General features: G+C 35.0%; 4 protein-coding genes across 6 annotated transcripts in view; 2 read left to right on the forward strand and 2 right to left on the reverse strand.

Annotated features, from left to right (window-relative positions):
- Positions 1-808: 808 nt before the first annotated feature.
- LOC105396320 (pre-mRNA-splicing factor 18) lies at positions 809-4526 on the reverse strand. Its single transcript, XM_048633653.1, has 7 exons — positions 4395-4526; positions 3805-3934; positions 3282-3448; positions 2972-3052; positions 2560-2691; positions 1345-1557; positions 809-1076 (listed from the first exon to the last, which is right to left on the reverse strand). Exons 1-7 carry the CDS (start codon positions 4455-4457, stop codon positions 837-839), a joined length of 1026 nt encoding a protein of 341 aa, XP_048489610.1. The 5' UTR covers positions 4458-4526; the 3' UTR covers positions 809-836.
- Positions 4481-13579, reverse strand: LOC105381942. The gene is made up of 14 exons (XM_048621798.1): positions 13442-13579; positions 12944-13291; positions 12210-12638; positions 11390-11723; positions 9626-11271; positions 9142-9466; positions 8973-9049; positions 8717-8887; positions 8401-8542; positions 8077-8273; positions 7837-7956; positions 7382-7543; positions 7167-7220; positions 4481-4528 (listed from the first exon to the last, which is right to left on the reverse strand). The coding sequence occupies exons 1-13, from the start codon at positions 13529-13531 to the stop codon at positions 7170-7172; spliced, it is 4092 nt and encodes a 1363-aa protein (XP_048477755.1). The 5' UTR covers positions 13532-13579; the 3' UTR covers positions 4481-4528; positions 7167-7169.
- LOC105381896 (chymotrypsin-2) lies at positions 5285-7153 on the forward strand. Its single transcript, XM_011551700.3, has 5 exons — positions 5285-5440; positions 5526-5679; positions 5918-6164; positions 6285-6431; positions 6808-7153. Exons 1-5 carry the CDS (start codon positions 5389-5391, stop codon positions 6955-6957), a joined length of 750 nt encoding a protein of 249 aa, XP_011550002.3. The 5' UTR covers positions 5285-5388; the 3' UTR covers positions 6958-7153.
- Positions 13580-13941: 362 nt separating the features above from the next.
- LOC105396319 (glutathione S-transferase D7) overlaps positions 13942-16727 on the forward strand; it is a 28384-nt gene continuing 25598 nt past the window's right edge. The window contains exons 1-4 of one of the 3 annotated variants that reach the window (XM_038119590.2): positions 13942-14612; positions 15608-15801; positions 15927-16211; positions 16414-16520. In XM_038119590.2, coding sequence (XP_037975518.2) covers positions 15927-16211; positions 16414-16520 — 392 coding nt within the window. In that variant the 5' untranslated portion in view covers positions 13942-14612; positions 15608-15801. The remainder of the gene's footprint in view (positions 14613-15607; positions 15802-15926; positions 16212-16413; positions 16521-16727) is intronic. The other 2 variants (XM_048633654.1, XM_048633655.1) reach the window with 2 other exon arrangements.

The following is a 16727-nucleotide window of genomic DNA, read 5'->3' on the forward strand; positions in this document are numbered from 1 at the left end:
TTTTTACCCAGTTCAGTTCAGTTACTAGTTATTATTCTGTGGTTCAGTTCAATGTATTTAAAAAACACGCACTCACGCCTTGTACTAATGTACTCCCTTGCGGGGTAGGCAGAGGTGCATTGCTGCACCCACTTTTCGCCAGAGTGTTATGTTAGTCCCAATGTAATAGGGGGCAAGCCTATTGCCATTTTACGGGCACATCCAAGACCCGAGAACAAATATCTGTATTTAAACAAATATCTGCCCCAGCCGGGAATCGAACCCGGGACCATCGGCTCAGTAGTCAGGGTCACTAACCACTACGCCATTCGGTAGTATTATTATACATAAAAAAACATAAATTGTATTTATTAAACATAAAAAAACACAGTACTATTAACAAAACCAGTTTAATGGTTGTTGTGTTGTGCGCTCTAGTCAAGACCACGGAAGTAATAAGTTACTTTCATGGACTTGACCTGCCCCCTGGTGGGCAAAGAGTTGGAGGGTACACTATGGTAGGATCTGTATGCATATCCTCATGTCCTAAGTATAATCTGTCTTTCCGACCACGGTGATCCACTGCGAGTTGGTGCGTTCACATCACACATCTTTATTCTTTGTAAATATAAGCTCCTCACCATGTACCCTCAAGATGCCCTTTAGTACTTACCTCCATAAACTACATAAATTCCAATGAATCCTTACAGACCTACATGTCACGACCGAGTTTGAACCCAGTCATGAGAAGCACTGAGCTTTACCACAACCGCTTTCCCGACTTAGGTAATAATCATCCTCACATTTGAAAAACAAAAGAAGACACAAGTAAAAATCAAACTAAACTTTATTCACAATCACTCAACCTTAGTATACTCGACGCACCTAGACGGGTCAGTCGGGAAATACTCTTGACACTTCGTCATCAGTCTCTTCAGGGCTTGAATGTACTTTCTCTGGGTCTCATCGTTCATGACGTGAGCTACGTTTTTGGAGAAGATCTTCTCTCGACCGGTTCTCGCGTGGATTCCCACCATGGTCACTCCGATGGGCCAGGGCGCGTTGCCGATTGCCATTTGGAGGTATGCGTCGCTCGCCTGTGAAGGTTAGTGGGTTATTAATAGAGGTAAATATCATCATTATCTAATGGGAGCTGTTGGCCTTGAACCTGTCCCGTAATCTCCGATATACATACAAATACGAAAGACACTATGTATAGATGGGGCTACTTATACATTTCCTTCTACTCTTCTAAACCTCAACCAATGCTCAGTTTTATATTACAAGTTACCAATTTACCGAGTAACTTGTATTTGATTCTAAACGATCTTTAATAAATATAAATTTTACATTAAACATTCCAACCTTAATATAGTTCCTGGACAGCAAATGATTAGTAATCTCAATGAGACTGTCGGTGATATCCTCTGGTAAAGACTTGTTCTTCAGTTTCCGTGTCAGTGGCTTCAGATACACGCAGGTCTGTTGGTACGTGGCTCGCTGCATCTTGTGTTTCACTGCGGTCTTCTCTGAAGCTGAGGCCGAGTTCAACTGCTGGCCCCACATCTTTAGTAGAAACTGTGGAATGGAGTGAAAAAATGTTATGTCATGTACATTTTTTTACCTACCGGTTTAATACGCTAATCCGCTATGTAACACAGATGGGCTGAATTCGGAATAGATCCATGGATGAAATCATTTTTATAACGCTTTGGTGCCTTTAGGTGCTCATTCTTACTCAGAATTTTCAGAAATAACAATTTACAATATAACGCAATAGGCGGCCTTATCGCTAAAAGCGATCTCTTCCAGGCAACCTTTGGGTGGAGGAGAGACTTAAAGAATAAATGAGGAAGGTGTACAAAGTGTAGTAAACATTCATGTTTAATAATACATACTTAAATACATACATACATAATGTAATCAAAGTTAACTATATAGATTTATATAATATAGGTAGGTACTATTGCAAGATGGAGGAAAGATAATGTTCTTTTACCTGTTTTTTGAAACCTATAGCTGTCTTCGCAAAACGGATATTTACAGGTAATGCATTCCACAGTCTTATAGCTGTCACAGTAAATGAGTTACTGTAAAACTCAGTAGTATGCGATGGGAAATCTAATAAACGCATTTGTGAGGATCTCATTGGTCTGTTGTCGGGATGGGTTTTAAAAATGAAACGCTCTTTGAGGTACGTTGGAGTTGAGGGATTGAACAGCACAGAGTAGAGTAAAGAGAGAATATGAACATTTCGGCGAAGGCGAATTGGGAGCCACTTGAGTTTATTGCGATATTCGGATATGTGGTGTGGTCATATTTGTGCGTAAACCAAATATGAACCGTATGCAGAGATTTTGAAGGCGCTCAAGTTTATTCAGTTGCTCCTGGGTGATATCTGAATAGCAGGCGTCGGCGTAGTCGAGAATGGGAAGTAAAAGAGTTTGTGCAAGCGAGATTTTAGTAGCGGTAGGTAGAAAGTTACGCAGTCTTCTCAGACTGGCTTTGGATGCAAAAATCTTCCGACTTGTAGATTATCTCCAAATTGTATATTTGTGTGATAAACTTTTTGAATGTTACCTGTAAAAGTATCAATATGACATTCATGTCATGGTTCCGGTCCCCTTGGCCCATGGTCTTGGCCATGTCCAGGATGGAGTCGTACGTCACCCAGTCATTTAGATCTTCTTCCTTGGATTTCTCCCCTTCATTCTGGAATGGGAGAATTGGTGGTATTAGTGCTAGCTTTATTAAATTGTAAAACAAAGCTAGATGTCACCAAAAATACAGAGTGGAAGTTGGCCATGTGTCAACACAGTCTGATACTAAATAGACTTCGTAAATACACTACTTGGTTTAAAGTTCTTTACGAATTTGATTTGAGAATACTGAGCCTGCTTTCAGGGTTATTATAAACTTATGATATTCTCACTCTGAAGATTGGTATAATCTGGTAGAATTTGTGTCAATATTTTATTTGTGAATGACTAACCTGTGTTCCTAATGCCAATATTTCATCCAGGTATGCTTGATCCACTTTGTCCATAGCTTCTTGAAAGTCATTCCTGAAGCCCTGAAATAGATAAAATAACATAATTAGTCAATGAGATTCACGAGAAATAAATGTTACATTTTCGATATTGACAGAGAGAGATTGGTCATTGTTAGGATAGACCAATATAGTAAAAAAGAGAGAGAGAGCAATGCAGTAAAAAAGTATTGGTACTACTGGTACTAGTCTGTTCTAAAAAAATAGAGTTTAACCACTACAACATTCAGTAACCAGTAATCTTCCTACTTACTTTATTAGCCTCCGGTTCCTGTATCTCTATCCTGCGCAGCCTGCGGAACGCCTGCACCTCACTCTCTGCATACAACAGTATCGGGTGTCCCCGCTCACGAAGCCTCTTCACCACCTCCGCACGAGGCAGGATGGCCGCTTGCTCCGAGTCTCTGGTCTCTTGACGTACTGGAATAGTATTGTAGTGGATGATTATTGTTTTGGGAAGTAAATGACTTGAAATTTTAATAGTAATAGAAATAAATGTTTACAAAGAAAAACAACATTGATTTCATGTCATTGTCTCTTCACTGTTGTGTAGGTCTCTAGGTACACAAATACATAGTGGGTTGGCAATAAGGTATAAGTTGCTAGAAATAATTGAAACCAAGCAATTATAATTGTTGTAATATCTCCAACCTGCCTGACAAGAATGGAGACTATGGCAGTTAAAATCTGGCTATAGAGGACGCTCATACTCATATCCTGCAGAGGATATATATTTTTATGGGCTCTGTTTGTGTGCATTTGTACAATATGGGTACCTTTTTCTGCTTTTTCCTCTTCTTCCTTAGAGTCCTCTGGCTCTGGTTTGCGAGGTCCATACTTGGCGAGGTATTCTTCTTCCTCTTTGGCTAATAATTCACCTCGCTTGAAATACTTTTTGTTTGGGTCCTGTAACAAGATATAATGGTTACTAACTTATATATGTATATTAGCTGTTCCCGCGCGCTTCGCTTCGCCCTAAAGTTTTCCCGTGGGAATACCGGGATAAAAAGTAGCCTATGTTCTTTCCCAGGGTCTAGACCGTAAGTATACCAAATTTCATTCAAATCCGTTCAGTAATTTTGGCGTGAAAGAGTAACAGACAGACAGACACAGTTACTTTCGCATTTATAATATTAGTTAGGATTATATACCCAACCCACATTATTTATTATGTAGCTGTGGAATGAAGTGACATGTTCTCTCATTATAGTGATCTAGATAGTTCCTCTAGGAGTCTTCCTGCCGAGGAATTTCGTGGAAACCTAACATAACCGATAACTAAGGAAGCTGATGAAGAGATGAGGAACTCATAATGTTTTTAATATACCTATGTAAACAAAAAACAGAATGTAACAGATGAACTTACGAGTATCTTTTTGTCTTCAAGAAGCTTCCGTTTTCTTGCTATTTCTGCTTTAAGAATATCCATTATAACATTTGCAATATTTTTTTGGATACGATAATGTGGCGATTTTTAATTTCCGTTAAAGTGTTTCTCGTCTACAAACAAATAAAATAACCACAAATTTATCAAAATATCAACAAAAATACACACCACAGAGTTATTAGGTAAATTTGACAGACAGCCCTCCTAAAAAGTGTTGCCATTTAAAAATTGTTACTAACTACCTCAGAGATTTATTTGTTTGCCTCAATGACTTTTATAGTTGAACTATATGTGCAAAAAACATTATTTTTAAATACCTATGTAATAATAAAAACTCTAAAGAGAATATTTGAGGTTGTTGGATTTTAAATCATTTTGAACTAATTTTGCTGAAAAAAATGTGATAAGTAAATGATAAATCATCATAGTATTATGTAGCACAAACAAAACAACCCAAACATTGTACCTACTTAGTTACACGTAATTAAGTCATTCCATAACTCTTTAAGCACGTAAAAATGTTGGCCCATGGGGATCGATCTGACGCTTGGGCACTACCTACTTACTGCCAGTGTGAATAACTCTATCTACTGATGACTGGTAGTTACTTTCATACGATTTTGACAGGTTGTAACTTTAAATGTATCAAAACAGTATGTAAGTAACTACCAGTCATCGATAGATAAAAGTTATTGTAACTAGCAGTTAGAGATAGTGGTGAGACCTATCGACTACCGGCTGATTTTTTCGTTCTACTCTATTAAGTACATTTATTGAAATAATTTCATTATCTTGATAATCTTACAATGATTGAAATCTTGTTCTTTATCTTATCGTACATTGCCTATCAACATTTTTAGTACCTAATTATATATTGATACCAATACAATAAGATAATGTAGGTACCTATTAAATTGCACTGAACCCAAAGCAATTAAGCTGAAAAGTATTGTGTCAATTGTTATTCCTTAAAATGATTTATTTTTTTAGTGTATTTTTTTCTGTATTACTTGCACAAAGCTTAGGTAAGTTTCTTAGATTTTTTGAAAACATGCGTTTTATTTTATATTAGTCTGAATCTCTTCTTGACATTATATTCATCTATTTTAGCATTTTCAACTTCAAGACTAGTTGGTGGAAACGAAGCAGCTAAGCCTCATGGAAGATATCAAGCATCATTGCAAAATTTGTCAAACTATCACGTTTGTGGTGGTGCAGTTATTACCGAGCAGCATGTGCTAACAGTAGCTCATTGTGTTCATAAGTAAGTTATTGTATAAAGTGACCGAGAAATGCTAATGTATTATTTCTGGTGTTCAAAAAATCTGACGCGTTTTGTCTATCTGGTCATTTTAACCTTCCTTTCGGTGATGTAACGGTTTATAAACAGTCTTTTGAACCATTATTTTAAAAGCTTACTGATAATCCACTAAGGTTCGTTCTGCATACAATTTTGTACGTAGTTAGACAACATATTTTATAGCATGAAATATTATTTACAGTGCATCTCCAGAATATGTTTACCTCATTGTTGGTACAAATAATCTTCAGCAAGGACCACGGACAGCATACAATGTATCTTCAATAATAGAACACGAATACTATAATGCGACATCACGTCTAAATGACATCGCCATTGTCAAGTCCAGCGGATCGTTTGATTTAAAATTTACTGATATACTTCCTCTTTACCCCCTTGAGCTACAAGAAGGTGACCCGTTGATGTTGACAGGATTTGGAGCATTTGAGGTACTTATTGTTACACCTAAACATTTCATATTTAAATTTCCTATATAATATTATACTAGATGTGCCTACGTAAAACTTTATTAAAATATGATTTTATGTAGCTATAATATTAACTTTCAGCCTCATGGTGACTCAAGCTCGATATTATACATGTTAAACATGCAAGTTTTTAGTCAATCAACCTGTAAATACGCTATGAGGTACACTAAAGAAGTAGCAGATACTATGTTCTGCACGTTTCAGGAAAAAGGCAGCGGCACTTGTCATGTAAGTAAATTAGATTTAAGTGATAGAATAAAGAAATCATAAAGCAGGCAGAAGTATTGCTCGCAGTAGTAAGAATGAAAATGGCGACCGTAACATAAGTGGCAGTAAAAGTAATAACATACCTATTACCTACGAATAGGGCGAGATAGTATGAATCCGGCCGCCGTATTTATATTGGTTATTTATTTGTAAAAATCTTATAAGTAAAAGATAATTTTATTTAAAATACGAGTCTTATATGAACAAAAAAAATCTACTTTCTACCAAAATCCATATAAGCTGGCAACTGTTTTTTGGTTATTATTCTGAGAAATAGGTTCATCAAAATCTGCTATAATGAAAAATCATGAAAAATACATTTTCCATTTTATTTCAGGGTGACTCTGGAGGGCCGATTCTAAAGGACAATCAACTAGCTGGACTCATATCGTGGGGTATCCCATGTGCAGTAGGATTTCCGGATGTTCACACCAGGATAAACCACTACATTCCATGGATCCACGATAAGATCATTCCAGCTAAATAGGGAAACTACCCACCTACATACACCTATGAATTCAAGCGGAAGAATATGTATGTAAAATATTTATTATTAATTAAACACCATGTATAACACCCTTGATAACAATGATAACTACTTTACCATAGGTAAAGTAAGTAACTATGTGTATAAACTAACTGTTAGCTAGAAATTTATTTTAAAATAAACCGACTACAAAATATTTTTTTACTTACAATTTATAACTTTCCCAAGTTTCTTTTGAAGTCTGCAACTTTAGTGAAGTTTATCTGAAAGAATTAAAATAACTATATTTTAACAAGGACTTTGTATACATATAGAACTTGATTTTTAAATATCCAAATAAAGTTAGTTAGTCAACGACAATACAGCCAATCACAGCGTAGCTTCCAACACTCAACTTCTGTTTATCTTGAGGTGTGAAACTCACCTTATATTCTGCTTTCCTATTCTTTAACTCCGTTATAACAGCCATAACTGGCCTGCCGTGGGCGCATTGAAAAGGAGTCTTACATTCCGACAAGTCTCTCAGAAGCTTCGTACATTCTGTCTGAGAGAGTTTGTCCCCAAACTTTATAGCGTATCTGCAGGCCTAGAAACATAAAAAATAAGGAAGCATGTCGGTGACAAACACAGGGTTTGGAGAGAGGATTAACTCAGTCAGACACATCAGCTGTTGTCAGTCTTTAATTGCCTATGATGCGCCAGACTGGCAGTGTAGGTATTTAAGGCAAAACTGATGTAAATTGGGGAGGCTATTTCTTTCTTAATATACATAGGAATTAAGTAGACATAGATACAGGAAGGTCAAAATATGAATTTAAAAAAAATATATTCAGACTTTGTAAAACATAATTATGATAGAATAGAATAGAAGGTACTTACCTCGCTAAACACTAGATTCATGATTGATTTAGGATACAAGCAAATAGATCCTTTTTGTGATTTTATCGCTTCTATTTCTTCTAGAATCAGGTTCTTCGCGGATTTCATTATGATATCGACCTAAAAACGATCATTTTTTATTAACTAGTTTTATTGGTTTAGCTTTACATAGATAAAGTCTTCTGTTATATGGAGATTTTACGATATTTCTGTTACACCACAGTATTTAGTAACACTGACCTGTCTAGTATTGTTTCCAATAATAGCTTGCGGTATTCCAGTAATACTTATTTCACTTTCATCAACTGTCTTCCATTTTAATCCAAGTTGGGCGAATTTATCTTTATAGTTATGAAGATAATGTATTTCATCGGGTTTCAATTTAATACTTATTTCATCCAGATCTACACTCTTCCACTCATTGTTTGACATGTATTCTGCAAAGAGAAAAATACATTCCATCAAGGTTTAGTACCTTTTCCTGATTTGATTATGTATTTCGATCTTAGAGATCTCATTTGCATAAGATTTGAATTTACCAACTACAATATAAATCATACTAACCAGCAAGATTGCTCTCCAGTCTAATTCGTTCATGTACAGCATGTTGGTCAAATAGCACCAGGTATTTCCTCAAATCTCCCGATTGACCCGTCTTGCCTTTGATTGTAGCTGCGATAAACTTGTCATCTACTTGTCCTTGTAACTGAAAAGGATGCACGGAAATTTATTTAAAGGTAATGATTGAAGTTTAGACCATTTGATTTAACTAAGGGCTTTTGGCAGTTGATCCTACACGCCAAACTAAGCAGTATTAGGTGAACTTTGACTGTAAATTTATACTTTTATTATTCAAGTTATAGAGATAAGTAAAAAATACCTCGGCTGCTCTTAAGTTGACTGCATCAAAGTTCAATGATGCATTATCCTTCGATAACTTCTGGTTTACTTTGACGTTATCTTTGGTAGTGGTATTATTGACGTAATCAATGTTAGGTTCAAATATTTCGGTGTTTGTTTCTACTGCTTCATTAAATTCATTGTATAAATTCTGAAAGAAAGGAGTTATCTTGGTAAGTAGATGTTTTATAAAATGTTTAATAGGTTCACAAATTACCGGATGTATTTTAACTTACTTCATGAAAGTAATCTTCGTCCAAATAATAATCCATTGCAGGAATTATCCGGCGATTTCCAAGTATTTGTGACATACCTGAAAAGAGTCGTTATTCAAAGGTAAATAAATTGTTATGTTGGTATATTGTAGGACAATAGATTTTATTTAAATTTAACGCTAATACAAACCTTTAGGAACAAATCGAGGCCTATTTATTACATTGATTTTGAAATTGTTTTGGATATCATCCACTTCATTTTGAAGAATCATACCAGTTTCTTTATGGATACGCAAAATGTTCCCATCTATCTTAAATGTTTTTATGATGCCAGGTTCATCCATATCATTACATGTTTTTGTTGTATAATCAGGGCTTCTAATTTGATCGACGTTTTCATATGTTATTTTATCAGAAGCACATTTATTGATTGTATGCTTCGATTCATTAAAATGGTGAGAGGTTTCTTCAACAGCATTACATGTAGCCATTGCGTCGGATGGCAATGAAAGTATCTGGAATGGCAATATGGCAAACATTATTCGTATTTGATTAATATAGTTATTATTTATTATACTGTGCATTTCTATCTGTAATACTAAAACGTTATCAGTATTTAATACGATATATCGAATAGTATCAGCATTAGTATTGTTAATAACGATGCTACTTACATCACCAATTACTCCATCCTTAACATAATTATCTTCATTAGGGACAACGCTTTTTGATTCATTTTGAATGTTGCTGATGGTGTTCTGATGATTCAACAAATCTATAAGTTCATTTTCAGTAAGCATTGAACCAGGAGCCTCGTAATGCATAGAGGAAGAACTTAGTACGGTCTCACAAATATTTAATGGGTTCACATCATTTTGGGAATTTGGTTCATAGTTATCTTTATTCATAGCGTCTTTTTCGGTTTCTTCAGTATTCGGCGAGATACTTTCTATGGGGGGATAGTTCGATTCCGGCACATGGTGTTGTTTTTCCTCATATTGGTGAATAGTATATGTGGCGTTATAGGAATTTTCCACAAAATCAGAAGATTCAAACCTACGGCAGCTTTTCTCGATTCGTTCCGAAAAAACTGAAAATCTATTTAAACTGTAAGTCCCATTTTGCAAGAGGTCTGGTAAGAGATTTGAAATGTCACTCCCATCTCTACAATTGAGAAATTTATCCATATGTTTCGTGTAATGGTTGTGGCTTTGGTCCATATCACAATTGGAAAATTCTATTGCATACGAGGAATTTTTCATTTGATTTAATTCATTTATAACTGAGGCTTTGACTGTATTGTACTTAACAGCCTGCTTCTTCTTTGATTTATTTCGTTTAGATTTAGTCTGGAGGAGATTACTTTTATCAGTTTCTCCTATAAAGTTTTCTCTTGATGTTTTTGTTATAAATCGAGTATTAACAATTCCAGACATGACATCCACAGAGTTACCGATATGCGAATCTACTGTGGCATGTTTTGTATAACTGTGACTGTCATATGTTAATTGTGCTCCATGGCAACTTAGTTCGTTAACTTCCATTATTTTTATTGGTGCGATAGCAGTCTCTTTATTTTTTTCGACATATTTATGTTTCTTGAATTCTGGATTTCGGCACGGAGTTTTCGGTGTGTAAGTACCGACTTCTTTACCATTTTTCATTGATTGTTTTTGGGTTGGCAAAATAGTCTGTAAGAGATCTTTAGATGAAATTAAATTCTTGTCAACAGGTTTCTTCAAAAATTCATCAGTTATTTCCTCAAATTTTGGGGGCATTGCTGGGACGTTATGAACAACAAATTTTCCAACTCTTTTCCTAACAGTGATATGTTGGTTCTTTGTCTTTATAGTGTATTGACTAAATACTTCATTCTTCCTTGTTTTTCTAAATGGTTGCAATTTATTAATGTTCTTGCTTAGTAACTTGCAACGTTTCTTCATTGTAGAATTAGCATGCTGAAAGGCTCTAATCAAAACATCAGAGTGTCGGGTGAAAGCTTTTGGTGTTTGTTTTGCGATTTGATGTTTGATATTAGTATTGAGACCTATTTCTTTTGGTATATTTTTTTCGATTCGCCTTTTGTTCATTATTCCCTTCTTATTAGATTGCTGTCTTTTAAGATTGGGGGTAAGCTCTGTTTGCACGAGTTTACTGGAAGTTGCTATTGGTATTGGTAAAATTGCGTTCACGTCTGGATCTATTTTTTCGTCGGCAGTATTTATTAAATCTGAGTTTTCTTGGTTTTGGTTACTAGTATCGATGTTTTTTTTCATAGACGAATTGTTATTCTTCTTTTTACACCTTTTCACTATTTTTCCTGTAAAAGATTTACATCCAAATAATTATTCAGTTTTATTAATAGGTACTTATACAAGTATGTGACTCACACAATTATCAAAGGTACATATCAATATTGCTAGGTGCGAAATACCTACCTTTCACTCCATTTTGCAACTGTGAAATGCCCAGTTTTCTTGAATTACTTTTCAGTATTCTATCCATTATTTTTTTTACTTCATCTCGAGTGTCAGATTCCATTTTGTTACCAATTTGATCAGTTTGAATTTTATTTTCTTTAGTTGTTATATTTCCACTGTAGAATTGGACAAGTTTTTCTAACAGTTTAGTTACTTCATTCCAATTTTTAAACTCTACCGTGTTTTGTTTAGATGTAGTATTGAAGTCATAGTCATCATATGGGCATGTGATGAAAACATAATAAAAGGGAATATGTTTCTTAAAAACATCTTCGTCTTCTGGATATGCTGTCTGGAAATATAAAACATAAATATAGCTTGATTATAATATATAAATAACTACCTACACCTATCATAACTATTATAAAAGCCCTCTATTTCCCTAATATTTTCCGATTTTCCCTAATTTTTTAGATGAAAATAAAAAAAAATTAAACATTTTTGTGAATAGTTAAATTTGTAAACTGCCTCTTCATTTATACAAACATGGACAGTTAGTTAGTAGGTAGTGGACAAGCTATTTATAAAAGTTTATAGCTAGGTACTTATGAAACTGACCATATCTATAATATGGCTTATCAATCAGTGTAGGTTAGTTAGTAGTTAGTTATATCAAGAAAATGAAAAACTTATTTTAATTTTGTACATCAACTCAGAATACCTTATACTTTATGAAGTTAGAGTACCTGTAGGATACAGTAAAATTTATAATAATAATAATATGTGGGGGACATCTCACACACACATACCAACCTTATAATAACTTTAAAATACCAACCTTCAATAATTTCTTAGTTTTAATTTGCTTCTTCAAATTGAATAACTTTGCTATATTGGAATCCAGAATATGGTGCAAATTACATTGTGGCATAAACCTGCCATTCAAATAGATCCAATGATTTTCATTCTCTTCAGATACTACTTTTCCCATATAGGCTGTCACTCCATAACACTTCTTTTCAACTCTGAACTCCAGTATTTTATCCTTTTCTAATGAGAAAATAGTAGCTAAGGTTTGATAAATATTTCTGCATTTATTGACTTGAAATATTATCTCATTTTTTGAGTTGTCTCTTAAACTGATTGATACATTGTTGTGAACCAAAGATATGCACTCCAGGAAACTTTTAATATTTTGTATTTCCCTCAGTGAGTTCACTGCCTGTTTCTGGATTTTGAGGTTGTAAAGGAAGCCTTTTATGTTTACCTGTAATATTTAAAATATTTTATATTTAGAGCAAAAGGGTATCAAATTATCAATGTAAAATGAAAATCCCTCAGGATGTGATGTTTTGATTAAAATAATATGTAATTTAATTTATAAATAATGTTTTACTTAGCCAAATAAGTTTGATAGTTAATTAATGGAAACAAAGATTTGTGTTACATCTACACTAGGCCAAATTCACATTGTGTATTTTAAAGATTCAGCATAATACTTATAAATATTAAGAAGTCTTTAGGATTATTTTACATACCAATAGTTATAAAATATAATTATTAATAACTTACCGTGGTACCCTTTGATGGTCTGGTAGCAGAAGGCAATACATCCTTTTCTTTGCCTTTTTGAAATGACTTCTCCCAAGTATCTTCAGACTGATCAGTTTTGGATGTAATATTTACAACCCGGGATACTTCAACTAAACTAGCCAAGGACTGCCCTTGAAATCCATAAGACTGGGGTGATGCCTTCAGTGTTGTTAAGTCAACAGTTTTGCTGGTCATGTATCTCTTTCCAACATGGTTCATGTCTTCTTTTGAGATACCATCTCCATTGTCTATAACTTGTATTGAATGCTCTTCAATGTGTAAACGAATAGCAATGGAAGTGGCATTTGCATCCAATGCATTGTAAACCTGAAAATGTTAAAAATTATATTTTATTCAGAAGTACTTAACCAGGAAATTTTTAATTCATCCCGCTTTAAGATGGTTTAAGCTAGTTTAGTTGGTCTAATCTTAAGGGCGCTAACGTAGTACTAAGAGAAGGATAGGTTAGGTACCTACCAGTTCCTCAACTGCTTTTTCGAAAGAATGTATTCGTGAGGATGCACTGAATCGCGACTGAACAGCAGAAGAAAGATATTTCATTGTCATTTATGATATTTTAGCGATTTTATCATCGGGATTAGCATTGTATGTAGGTACCGAATACGAAATCACAAATACCAACAATGTAACGATGTGCGATGTAAACAAAAATTATGATTCTCACTTGTTTTTAAATGTTTCTCCAGTCAAACTTTTTCGTAAATCACCGAATGCCATGCTATTGATGTGTTCTAAAACTTTTCAAACTTTTGTTTTGTTTGATTGTTTGTTTTCTTTCTTTCTCGATTCTCGAGCTACCTACTCGCAGCAAACTATAATTTTACCATGGAAAAAAATCCGTTGTGTCTTACTAATAAGGTTTACAATAGTTTACAACCGTACAATTTGCGTACAATCAATAATGTTATGACGTATGTTTGACACATAATTGACAGATAAGTAACAGATGACAGAGCACTGTTGCGTAAAAAACGTTCTACGTACTTTTAATAAAATTATGTTATGAGACCTATCCAGTACTTATGCATTTTTTGAAGCAAGTACTACAATGTATGTACCTATACCTCATAATAAAATGTTCTATTACACTGTTGGAAACCTAGATCTAGTACTTACCTTGGTAAAGTAGGCTCAACCCATCATAAGGTTGGATTAAAATTAGATGTAAGTAACTAAATCGTTCTATTTTAAATTTTTGACTTACTTACCTAGGTATTACTACAGAAAGAGACGTTCTCGTTAGGTAGGTACTTACTAATATTAATGGATTACTTAATTGAAACCTTCAGCCATGTCTAAGCCTGTGTACAATTAACCTTGAACTCTGTAAACACATAGCTAACCTGAATCGTGTATTGATGAAAACCTAGTTAGTTTGCGGGCCCCAACTCGACCAGTGTGGACATAGGGCTAAGGCGTGAAAAGCGCGGTAATTTAAAAAGAAAATGTGACAGTGACAGCTTATGTTTGGCGGGAAAAAGTTTCAATTATTTACAGTAACCGTACATAACTGTACCTTTTTAATTTGATATTGGTTATTTATGAAGTTGTACGGTGATACTGCAGGAATGACGATGGCTGACCGGTTAGAAGAAGAAATAAGGATGTTCTGGGAGTATATCAAACGGTAAGAGTATCTAGGGGTATACCTACGTATATCCATAATAATCACCATCATCATCATCAGCCATCTATCGCCCACTGATGGGTATAGTATAGATATAAATATCCTATAGGTCTTCTATAATAATAGGTCCGCAAAATTAGGCGTAAGTAGGTACTTACGCCAAATTTTGCGAACCTATGTTCATCTTGTAATATAATAGCATTCTACCTAGCCAAATTTCGCATATGGAGAAGCTTATAAATATTTTATGAGCATTATTATTAAATAGTTAATTTAGAGTATGTACATTAACTTGAGGACCTACTTATTATAACTAGTTAGTTACTAAGCCCCAAAAAAATGATAAGTAAATTTAACTCAGTAAGGTAATAAGTAACGAGGTCACAGAATAATAACTAGTCTAGGTCTAAATCTACTTTGACACCTTTGGTAAGTAGTACATACTAAGTACCTGCCCCAGTTTATGTTAAAAAGATATCGTTTCATAATAAATAGTAGGTACCTGCCAATAAGCCATTGAAGATTCCAACTGTATTATTGATGAGGAGGGCCGTACGACTGACCGATATGGCGGAATCGATACGTTTGAACCGGGTCATGGGTGAGACTGACAAGTTACATGTAACATGTTACTGTACAGTCGGTGGAAACTTTATTTTTATTTCCATTGAGTATTTGCTGACATGACGATTTTAGTGCACGAGAACATGGTAGGTATAAACTTAGGAACCCTTATTCTGGTAGTAGGAATAGAAGTTCTATGACACACTATGCTATGCGAGAGAGATACTATAAAAAGGACTAAGTATCCAGTATTGGATGAGTAGGTAGGTACCTGTTATGTTATATAGCTGACTCATTATAATCTACGACAAAGCAATAAATAACACAGGAAGTATCGTAAACAAAACATCTATCTTTTGTCTTTCACAAAGACATTAACTTCTTGTACATTCCAAAGCTCTGACAAACCGTTATCACCACTTTCTTCCCAGGATTAGGGGGTCGTCTTTTATTTCGCGAAACAATGCCTCCTGAGATAAGAGTGGTATTGCCAAGTCTGGTGTTTTTAAAAATACATTTGTATAAATAGTTGACGTCCTTTGGGATGGTCATCAGTCTCCTTTTGAAGGCAGTGGGTGAAGTTGGTCAGGGACAAAAATAAGTGCGAGACATTTTGGACATCACGGTAAGTTTTAAAATAATTATTATCTTTAGCTAATAATGGTATTATTTCAGTTTCAATTTCCACCAAGAACCTAGATGACTACACCACACCTAGCTACAATACTATAATCTTTCATTCATTTCCAGATGATCAAAACCTTCCTCCTCCTCCTAACCCTCACATCGGCGTTAGCAGCCGAGATCTCCAACTCCTACTCTCTACTAGAAAAACATGCTTCCTTCAACCCTGACCTAAAGACTGAACCAGTGGAGACCCATGCGGTGTCCAAGAAGGAGTCTAGACCTGATGAACCACACCCGGTGTTCAGAGGGGAGGGGCGGGCGAGGATCGAGATGGTAAAGCCTGAAGGACCAGTTGTCAAGCATGAGATGCTGGGGGATCAGCCTGAACAGAAGCAGGAGAATCGGATTGTAAGTGAGCTTTTGCTATTTTACTTTTAATTTGGTGATTCAAGTACCTAGTCTACGTTTTAGTGAAATATTTCGAGCTACGTAGGGTAACCATTTAAACATGTGACCGAACATGTCAAGGGCCTATCTACATCCGCTCCATACCTTGATACGAGTACCTACCTACCCTGTTATTATCATAAACAATACTTTGTATTTACAGGACAACGCCCCATCATACACATACGGGCCTATGCCCACGGAAGTGGCGTACCCGGACATCCCCTACGCGCCTGGTTATGGCTACGACAACGGCTACCCTGCCAACTCGTAAGTACTTTAATTTTTGCATTTGCAACCCCTAAGAAATAGTTAAAATAATTCACAAATAAATATACCTACTTACTTTATATACCTTCTTCTATAGTGGCATTTCTAGAAGCGTAGATCGGCTTATAATCACTTCAACCCGGCATTTTGCAACCGTCATTATTATTTTTCGATACGAATTAAATTTTATAAATAAGGACTCCAGGA

This window comes from Plutella xylostella, chromosome 6, assembly GCF_932276165.1.
Source record: "Plutella xylostella chromosome 6, ilPluXylo3.1, whole genome shotgun sequence".
NCBI classification, from domain to species: Eukaryota; Metazoa; Arthropoda; class Insecta; order Lepidoptera; family Plutellidae; genus Plutella; species Plutella xylostella.

Coding starts and splice junctions, on each gene's coding strand:
- LOC105396320 (XM_048633653.1), bottom strand. CDS start 4,457: ATGGATATTCTTAAAGCAGAAATAGCAAGAAAACGGAAGCTTCTTGAA. Junction 3,935..4,394: donor TTGAAGACAAAAAGATACTC/GTAAGTTCATCT, acceptor ATCTTGTTACAG/GACCCAAACAAAAAGTATTT. Junction 1,558..2,559: donor TCATATTGATACTTTTACAG/GTAACATTCAAA, acceptor TCCATTCCACAG/TTTCTACTAAAGATGTGGGG.
- LOC105381896 (XM_011551700.3), top strand. CDS start 5,389: ATGATTTATTTTTTTAGTGTATTTTTTTCTGTATTACTTGCACAAAGC. Junction 5,680..5,917: donor GTAGCTCATTGTGTTCATAA/GTAAGTTATTGT, acceptor TATTATTTACAG/TGCATCTCCAGAATATGTTT. Junction 6,432..6,807: donor AAGGCAGCGGCACTTGTCAT/GTAAGTAAATTA, acceptor ATTTTATTTCAG/GGTGACTCTGGAGGGCCGAT.
- LOC105381942 (XM_048621798.1), bottom strand. CDS start 13,531: ATGACAATGAAATATCTTTCTTCTGCTGTTCAGTCGCGATTCAGTGCA. Junction 11,724..12,209: donor AAACTAAGAAATTATTGAAG/GTTGGTATTTTA, acceptor TTATATTTCCAG/ACAGCATATCCAGAAGACGA. Junction 8,274..8,400: donor ACTGGAGAGCAATCTTGCTG/GTTAGTATGATT, acceptor TTCTCTTTGCAG/AATACATGTCAAACAATGAG.